The sequence below is a fragment of the Xylaria bambusicola genome, assembly GCF_022495145.1.
Source record: "Xylaria bambusicola strain CBS 139988 unplaced genomic scaffold F5B22scaffold_64, whole genome shotgun sequence".
Lineage (NCBI taxonomy): Eukaryota > Fungi > Ascomycota > Sordariomycetes > Xylariales > Xylariaceae > Xylaria > Xylaria bambusicola.
In genome coordinates, this window is record NW_025953617.1 from 32,826 (window position 1) to 43,007 (window position 10,182).

General features: G+C 48.3%; 1 protein-coding gene across 1 annotated transcript; it reads left to right on the forward strand.

The window, feature by feature from the left end:
• Positions 1-724: 724 nt before the first annotated feature.
• Positions 725-5,081, forward strand: F5B22DRAFT_651147 (uncharacterized protein; the record flags this gene model as incomplete). Its single annotated transcript, XM_047979415.1, has 2 exons — positions 725-789; positions 902-5,081. The coding sequence occupies 2 exons, from the start codon at positions 725-727 to the stop codon at positions 5,079-5,081; spliced, it is 4,245 nt and encodes a 1,414-aa protein (XP_047826222.1).
• Between the last annotated feature and the right edge of the window lie 5,101 nt (positions 5,082-10,182).

Below are 10,182 nucleotides of genomic sequence, written 5' to 3' on the forward strand. Positions count from 1 at the left end.
TAGGTAGGTAGAGCTGGCAGAGGTCAGTGGTGTACTAGGAGCAGTAGGACAGTGCATTCCATTGTCACTGACCTGAGCACCAACATCCGTAGCTACGGGTCTGCTACGGGTCTCTTATACAGGAGAGGAGGTACCTAATCGACCAACCCAATCTGCCAACCTAAACTCCCATTGGCCTCAACCCAACCCGGGAAGTGCCAGTGGATCGTCAGCCCCCATTGACTCTTATTTTCTTTCTCTTAATCAACCGAAAAAAACAACCTGCCTACTTCCAGCCAACCAGTTCATACCCAAGGACAGACCCAGTACAGACCCAGGAGTAGGCAGGCCGACCAATCGACAAGGGACCATCCAGCCTGCTCAACACTTCTTTCCGTGTGCGAGTCTCTCCTTCGACGCGGCTCGTCCTCCGTCCCAACGACAAATCCGCCGTCTGGCGTCTCCCGTTTTCACCTCAGCTCACTGGCTCCGTTGTTCTTCCCCTTAGCCACTCTCTACCTGTCGCGTCCTCGGAATGTGGTAGCCGTGTCGATGCACTCAGCTCCTTTGCCGGACTGAGATTGATTGCGAGCTATCTCTCTCGTCCAACGAAGCTTTCCTCGCCTTTCATTCGTAGCACGCATGAGGACGAGAGCGACGAAGGAATTGCAGATTACTGGCACACTAGGCTCTCCTCCAACTTTCAATACAGTATATCGGGATTAACCCTGTTGTTGTTGTCCTTATGAATAGGGAGCATCATTCGGTCCTTGCTGGCCCTAGACCAGCTGCGCAGTCTCCATCCCGATCGTACGTCTCTTTGCTCTCTTCAAATATTTGGTACCAATTTCGGTTGAATACATTTCTTTCCCAAGAGATTGCTCGTCCTGCAGCTGATTGCTGACCGCGCCTGGTTGATCAGTAGCAAGGAGAACATAAGCCCCAGCCATAAACCAACGGCACAAGCTGCCCACGACGGTCTAATGTTGCATGCATCTTCAGCCAACAATCATTCGTTGTTTTCCTTTGGACGAAATGCGGCTCAAAACGACGTAGAAGATAATACGACAACTTCTTTCGACTTTCTTCCCTCTGTCAGCTTCGATGACCTCCAGAGTAGCCTCGAATCTGCTTCGACTGATTTCAAATTGGCCCAATTCCCGTCACCCTCTGGTCAAGGCAGTATCATTCCGGACGCGTCATTCATAGATAGCAAGATGGCTACTCAGCATTATCATGTTCCCCAAACGGGAGGGGCTGGGCGGTCTACAGGACAGCCCAATATGCCAGGGAACCCAACCTCATCGAGAGCGTCTAGATCTGGGTCGATTCTAAGGAGACCTAGTACGTCAGGGCGACAGGTCAGCAACGGCTCCATTGCGTCCAATTCCTCTATCATCATGGATGCACCTACTGCTCCAGCAGCCATGCGAGCTCGCCGTCAGAGTCATTATCCCCCAGTCTCGAGTAGCAACATTGTGAAGCCACCTAGAAAGTCGATTGGACCGGGTATCATCGACTCCGACTATGGTGGCAAAGGTGGAGTGAAGCGCCGACCTAGTCTCCTGTCAACTGGTGCAGACAGGCATGCGAGTGAGGGGCCTCAGTCATCGGCTGAATCGCTCGGTGGGGAATCTGGTGATAACATAGGGCGACTGAACGTATCGCGAGCTACCAAGGCTCGCTCAATACAGCCGACGCCAAGGTTATCTACGACGTTTTCCGCAAGCACCAGTAGCAATGGTAGTCTAAATCCAGAGACAAGCCGCATTTCTTCGTCCTTCTCGCGATCCCCTAGGGCGAAGGGGATACCCGCCTCGTCGCGGAGAGTATCCGTCATGCCAGTTGCTCATAGCTCCCATGTGAGCGGACTTGGTGCAAGGACTATCTCTCCCACCGATGCCCAGCGGATGAAGCGGATGTCAGCATATCCCCAGAGCTTGGCCTCGATTGCAACCGCGCCACCTCCATCTTTGGATCTACGCCCTCATTCACGGTCGCCATCAATGATTCCTCGAAAAGCTTCTACCCCTTCGTCTTCGAGGACCACCCCAGAAGTTACTAACAGGAAGTCATACAGCTCAGGTCTCTCAGTTGGCTCAACTACCAGCCATAATACGCATAGAACATCGACCAGTTCTATTCAGCGTCTTTCACAAGGCGGTCCAAGCAGTCGACTGCCAGCTCCAAAAAATATAGGCCTTCATAATCCTGCCCCTGTTGACGATGAGGAAGATGTTCCACCTGTACCGGCTATTCCCAAAGCATATGAATCTCCTAAGGACTCTCCAGCAGAAATTTCTTGGCTAGAGAAAAGAAAATCCAACTATGCCACAGAGACTAGCAGCATTCATAGTACTTCCACCGGCACGCTTTCAAACGCCCCATTACTTGACCCTCCAGTCAAAATTCAGCCAAACGCGAACGCGCGAACGCTAGCTCCACGAAAATCTCTAGCGAGCACTTCATCAGATGTTGAGAAAAAAGAAGCTACAAATGTTTCGAAGAAGAATTTGCAGCCTCTTAGCTTACCACCTATCAATCTGGGTCCCCTGAGCACGCCTACAGCCGCGAAGATTGCAGCTCTACAAGGGCAGGGCTCCGAGAAAGGAAAGTTAACTCCGCCACCAACGCGAACACTCGCGAAAACGCCTACGACTCCCATGACCGCTTCTAGGAGCACCTTTTTCTCTAGAGGGCGTTTAGAGAAGGCCTCAGATATGCCGGTCCCACGCAGCAGTAGTTCGATTCAGCATAGCCGTGTGGAAAGTCCCAGTATAGACGACGTTACCAGCTCTTCAGAGTCTTTAATGGATCCCTCTATGAAAACCCCATCGCGCAAACCTGCAGTCTCCCCGTTCCTATCTTCCTCTGCGCCGAAGGGAGGCGATACCTTTGAGAGCTTACTGACCAAGTCCAAGACCTTGGGAGACACGAACCACACAATTGCAGTGGAGCGGGTTGTAGGATTTAAACCCGAGCAAAAGCCAATAGGGCCAAGGGCTCCGAAACTTGCAAAGCCAAAGTCACCACCCCCGCAGGCCAGTCCAGAGGAGCCTCCCACTCCATCTTCCATGAGTTCACTGAGAAGGAAGTTGAGCTTATCCTGGAAGCGAAGCAATTCAAAAAGTAGTAACCACGTTTCTGCCAGCTCGGTGGACAAGTCAGCAGAGAGACAAGCACGACAAGATAGCATGCCACCGCCCCGAATCCCAGTTTCTGCGTCAATGCATTTACATGCTACCAATGCCCCAAGTCCCAGTCATACGGCGAAGCCCATTGGGGGGTATTTGGAGTCAAAGCGGAGGAAGAGTTCAGCGTCAAGCTTGAACAATACGTTGCTGCAAGATAAAACGCGGTCCGATAGTTGGAATATTTCAAAGAAAGATGTCGGTAATCATTCGTTGATCGAAACATCAACCCAACCTCGGTCCTCATCAATGCAGAAATCCATCCGCCCAAGGCCGTCCGTTGCTTCTATTAAGCACAATGAGCCCTACACTGCCGAGTTAGATCGAGATGATCACCTTGCTGAAGAAGAGATGAAGAAATTGGGTTCAAGGAAAAAGGAGACAGAAATTGCAGCTCGGACTCTAGATGCCCTTCGCAAGAGGGCAACGCCAAAGGAACGCGTTAGCCCTCAGGACGCTATCCGAATAGCCATTCTCAACATCTACGAGAGAGGCGAGATCATCGACTATAGCGACATTTATTTCTGTGGTACCCAAAATGCCAGTAAGATAGTGGGTGACCTCCACACTAGTAAGCCAAATTTCGGCTACGATGACGAGCGTGGAGATTACTCTATTATCATGGGTGACCATCTCGCATATAGATATGAAATTGTCGATGTCCTTGGGAAAGGAAGCTTCGGGCAGGTTGTCAGGTGCATTGACCACAAGACCGGTGGCCTAGTTGCAGTCAAAATCATTCGGAACAAGAAGCGATTTCATCAGCAGGCGCTCGTTGAAGTCAATATCCTGAAGAAGCTCCGCGAGTGGGATCCTAAAAACAAACACAGCATGGTCAATTTTACGCACAGTTTCTATTTTCGAGGTCATCTCTGCATATCAACGGAACTCCTTGATATGAATCTCTACGAGTTCATCAAGTCTAACTCGTTCCGAGGGTTTTCTTTAAAACTAATTCGACGATTCACAAAGCAAATGTTGAGTTCACTTTTGATTCTCAAGCAACACAAAGTTATACACTGCGATCTGAAACCAGAGAACATCCTCCTTCGACATCCTCTACATTCTGAAATCAAGGTGATTGATTTTGGTTCCAGCTGTTTCGAAAATGAAAAGGTTTATACGTATATTCAGTCACGATTCTATCGATCCCCTGAGGTCATACTGGGAATGACCTACGGGCTCCCAATTGATATGTGGAGTCTTGGTTGCATTTTAGCAGAGCTTTACACAGGTGTTCCCATTTTCCCTGGTGAGAACGAACAGGAACAGCTTGCTTGTATTATGGAAGTTTTTGGGCCACCCGAGAAGCATCTTATTGAAAAGAGCACCAGAAAGAAGATCTTCTTCGACTCGATGGGTAAACCTCGATTGACTGTATCCACCAAGGGGAGACGGCGGCGCCCATCATCCAAGACACTGCAGCAAGCTATTAAGTGTGACGATGAGCCCTTCCTCGATTTTCTTGCTCGTTGCTTGAGATGGGATCCAGACCGTCGTCTGAAACCTGAAGAAGCAATCCGGCATGAATTCATAACGGGGCACAAGACCCCAGCACCCATCTCTCGAACTCGAGACTCATCCCCAATGAAACGCCATAATACTATTTCCACACCGAGGCCGCTGCCAGATCCACCAACGGCCACCAAAAGTAATGGTATTTTTCGCGCGAGAGAAGTGAGCAACGCGAGCCCGCAAAAGGCTACTTCTGGTCCTAGGCGTATCTCTAGCATCAACACTACAGCGACGACCAGCGGTGCAGGCGTGAAGCGAACAAGCACTGGTAATGGTCCTGTTGCCTCCAGTGCTGTAGGTAACAGCAGCTTACCTCGGGTAGCTGGCCGGACAGCTAGCGGCAAGCAAGATTTAGCATCTGCAGGTGCTAATGTTGCTATGAGTCGACGCGCTTGAACGGTTGGATCTCGGGCTTGGGACAACCAGCACCAGGCCCCATCCTGATTATGACATGCTCCATGAAGGACAATTGGGTATTCTTTCCGGTGCTGTCCCGCAGAATGAACATAATGAGATGTGGTCTTGAAACTTTTTTTTCTTTTTGCTTCTGCATGGCGGCGCACTATATCATTGTAATGCGATAGGACTGTTTTCTGGCATTCAAGCGAGTCGATCATGAATCGCCTTATACCTATATTTCCCCATTGTCATCGAAACCCCAAACTTTATACCTATTCCAGTCTCATGCAAATCATTATTCTCGCAGCATGACTCAGAACAATTGCTGGGCGTCCTCTCTAGGCAACGACATTAAAGGGAGGAGGCCGGTCCACTTGAATGAAATCTGGAAGACCTAAGATTCACTTTCTCCGACGATGTACTATACCGCTAGTAGAACCATGCTTGAAGGGGTGGTGTGGATAAGGGATAACTTGGCTACCCAAGTTCGCTAGTATAAAGATATGTAGTCTGGGGGCGAATGGGGTGACTCTAGATGGATACACCGAACATAGAAACGCATCCATGTATTTTAATGGCCTTGTTCATGATTTCATGTGACTTGGACAAGCGAACTAAGACTCTATAACCCAAAATTAGAACTGGAGGTTTTCATGTCTCCCAAGTCAAGGATAATTGCTTAGGCGAGAGAATACCACGATACAAATCAACACTCAGCCTCGCCTCCATGTGCGGTATATTTCAAGGTTCAGTGCGCTCTTCACATCACCCGTAATGACTGGTCACGGCCGGTTGCCATATTCCAATCAAGGAAGCAGATATGAGGCTGTTTCATACATAGGTATGGAGGGATATCATATTCTTACAACATTAGGCTCTATGATTTTCATGTTCATATCTTTTCGTGTGAGCAACGAGTGCACCAAATCTAATTAGAACATGTTCATTTCCTACCAGTGCGGCTCTCACAACCTTTGTACGCTAAACCCAGTCAATTCAAAAGAAAAATAATAAGAAGTTAGAGGGTATTGTTTTTACATAGCAAGTCTGCTTATCTTCGAGCTGATTATAACATAACAACGGCTCCAAGATTTAAAGCATCAGATTAGTTATATCTATATTCAGATCCAAGTTAGATGATATGTTACTCGCTCAAGTGAATGAAGTAAAATATGTAACCTTAGTTTTAACGTGTATGAAGACTTCAGACGAAAACGATTCCAAGATTATGATAGTTGCTTACCTACCTACTTGATCGGCCCGGAATCTTGGCGGAGGCCGGGCAGACCGAATGCTATACCGATGCTACGCATGCATTTAGCTGACGGGAATCTCGGGAGCGCAGCAGACATGGAAAGATCCGAGTTATTATTGATTTGGTGCCGCAGCTAACTAACAAAACTTGGCTTTTGCGGCGTTAGGGCTACTAATTAGTTCATTGCATGAGTTATAGCCTGGTCCCGGGCGTGGCACAGTTTTCTACGTAATGACTGCTTACCTCTGACATTCGATGTATTCATTGGTATTCATTCGGCCGACGTGGCGAACAAAGCAGGCGAGCGAGCGAGCAAGCAATATATATATATATATACCCGGACACATCCGGAACGGATTTACGGGTTTGTTTAATTCGGTTTATTCCCGTCGCGCTTTAGCTGGTTACCGGGGGTGGGGGGATTCAAATGGGAAACCAGGACGCGTGGGTTCGAGGTCATGATCCCGATGAATTAAAACGAACACGACGGTGTATATGCGTGTGCGTCATTCGTCTTATGTCCAAGTTGTTGTGACGCACGCATACTCTCAGCCTCAATTTGTCTCGCTTGAGGGAGGTACTCATTTGATTTGGAATAATTTCTGGAAGTATATCGCTGCCGTGGGTTATAAGTTACGCAAGCAATCGTGATATGTATACTAAATTTATAATTGCAGCACTCCAAAGCTGTTAGCTACCCAAGTTATCAAGATGTTGCTCACTTATCGAGACAGCAAGAGCTTATATCCAGGGGTTACGCCACTGTACTCATTATAATCTTCTGCCTGTCAGTCATCAGACGTTACATTGTATATTGGCTTTCGAAGTTCAACTGCCTTTGGAGGTCTAGAGAAACGTAGAAAAGACCACGTCGCCACATGCTCGCCTCCTCAGGCGTCGCTATCCGTCAACGTGGCTATATCCGGGGGCATTGTAGTAGGTAGTTTTGTATAATAAGAACAGCCGTTAAGAGTTCAAGCCATAAGCTGTGCCTACGCATATGCATATGCGCTGTCGCGGCGCGAAAGGTGACTTTGACTGCTCGCCGCGACCGTTGAAGATCAGCAGTTTCTGCGTACGCGAGCGAGTAAATTGGGTCTATGTAGATACTTTACTTATACCTGGCTTATATCACACGCACCACAATTAGTCGTGACTCCCACGAGATGTCCACGGTCCGTAGCGGGTGGGTACAACCGGGTCTATGCCGACATAAAACGCACGCGTGACGGCGGGAAAGGTGGACCAGTAGATGCTGACGCCGATGGGTAGGATCCAATAGTGACAATATCTCGAACTCTATATCACGAGTACGACAGGAGATGTTCTTTCAATACGGAGTACGACTTCTATGTTGGCATTGATATGGAAGGAATGTGCTTAAACATAGATACACAGAGGATTGTGTTTTACATATCTATATTATTGCAGGTTAATCTAACCGTTGGAATAAGCCTCACTAGTTCATAGTCATGCCCATGTCATTCAATAGGACACGCGCCGGTATAGTTAACAATTCTCACGGCAAAGTCATATGTAGTAGAGAAAGCGGGTGTGTGGGAGTCGCGGTACGCTAGTCCATGCTGCCTGCAAGACCTGCACAACTACTGTCCTTTTACAAAACGCCAGTGACCTCAAAGCCTCTGTCGTGAGTAAAGAATAACTAAGTCATCATTACATCACCGTCCTAGAAGGAATTCGGACGGGTTGCCGTTTACGTAAATAGGAGTTGGATTAGACCGATTACGACCCCCGCGTCCGAGAGGTTCGACGAAACGCTTCGTATTTTCTGTCTTTCTCTATCACCAATGCTTAGAAATTGCAGATAGAGGTTAGTCCGGACGGTGGAATATAGGCAGGATGAGTAAGGTAGGATAACATCGGCGTATAGAGATCTGCGTCATTTATCCCCGATTTCCCATATACAGTACAAATAATTAAGTCGTAAGTTGGTCGCAATGGGCGGCTCGAGCCGTTATGTTCCCCTCACCACCAAGTTCGTGCAGCCCTATTGCTCATCTAAGGGAAGCTCGGCTTTATTACTAAATGCCGTGCGCGGTGTGCCTGGGGTTCCGAGTGACAGCTCGAACTGCACCTTGCTGCGCTCGGAACGACCGGGGCTGCCAATTGTCTTACAAATTGGCCAGCTGGTAACTGAATCACATGTAAGATGAGACCTTCTCGCACCTAGTAGATCCCTCGAACCTAGAAGTATGTATGAGCACCGATCAGATAAGCTCATCCAGGGCGTATTTCGGTGAAACTTGCCGGCGGCGCCACTGACGACAATCTGAGGTCGTTTCTCGCGACAAAAGAGTATCGTGACCCTAAGCCACTTCAATTTCATGCTCACTAGGCTATGTAACAGCACAGAAGTGCATTTATTCGAAAATAGAGGGAGACAGCGGTGTTGTCCGGATCAGTCGGAACATAGCGGATGTCTCTTGAGAACCGCGGAAATCTATACGTATCGTAGCCACGCCTACTTTTCTAAAGCATGTGCTCGGGCTGTTCCCGTTTCATGTTAGCTCATAGTGGAATGTTCGTCCGATTTAATTGAGTCTATAGAGTTGACGGCATTACAATAGGCAGTGGTCCCAACTTTGCTAATTCAGAACACTAACAGTCTAACATGCAGGAGTTCCTATTGTACATTCACGCAACCGCCCTGCGGTGCATGTAGTATATAATGAAGAAAACCTTTGAGCCTCTGAATCAAGAGTGAAGGTACGCGAGTTGCGTATTGCAGTTGTCGAAGTTAAAGGTTATGCAATCATGTGATGCGTGGGGCTAGAGGCATATCAAGCAATCAGCAAGGTAAGTTTGAGTATCTTGTGAGGGCACCTGAGATTTCCCTTCTCGGATCGTGCTTCTATCAGATATGGTACTTCGACACGGGGGCTTTGGTATTGGGCTAGCGTAGAGGTCAGAGGTGAGCGAGTCCCTGAAAAGCTACTGAACCGATCAAATGGTACAGCGCCAGGGAAGTTGTAGATCCCAGGCCAGCTGAGACATCCTGGGCTCTGACAGCGCCAATGCAGGGGGAGGGAAGTCAAGATTAGCGTACCATGAACTTGGAAGTTTGCAATAGGATGTTTAGTCGAACCGCCTAACCTTAGGGGTACTTTAGTACGATTTTGAGTGGGGGTAGTTACTGGACTCTATCGCAGCGAGCCCTTTGATGTCCAATCTGCGTTGCTGTTTGTACCGGGAATTAAGTATTACCCTTCGGTACATCGAGTGGGTAAGTACACGTAGAATAGTTCTAGAATCATGATGAGCCGTTAGCCATCATCAGCTATGCCGGGTCGGTGGCTTGATGTTTGTACCTAAGCAGTGAAGATACACTAGTCCTTTCACAACTTCTTCTACCTATATGACTCACGGGCCATTGAGGACAAACTCTGAATAGTATGTAAGTAATTGGACTCATGTACGCATACACTATCATGATACTATATTGTCATAATACGGTAATCTGGGCTGTGATTGCCATGCGTGACCAAACTGATGCTCTACTTCGCTGGATGAACCAATAAAACACGTCTAGAAGGACGGGATTGAGGTGACTGACGCCGAAGGTCTTTGGCTTTCTTCGAGCAAGACATAACTATAGCAGCAATTGAATCCTCAATATTGCTTGGTCAATGGCCACGCATAACTACCCCAGGAAGCCGATTGACCAGCCTGGATCAGGTTCTGCGCTGCGTCTGACAATTGTTAGGAACTCCGCCGGCGACGCCGTCCGACCTAGTGGACGAAAGTTAGACGAACTGCAGTCTGCACACCGGAGTACGAGCCGATAGGCTTTCATGGCGAACGGTGAGCCGTTGTTATTCTCAC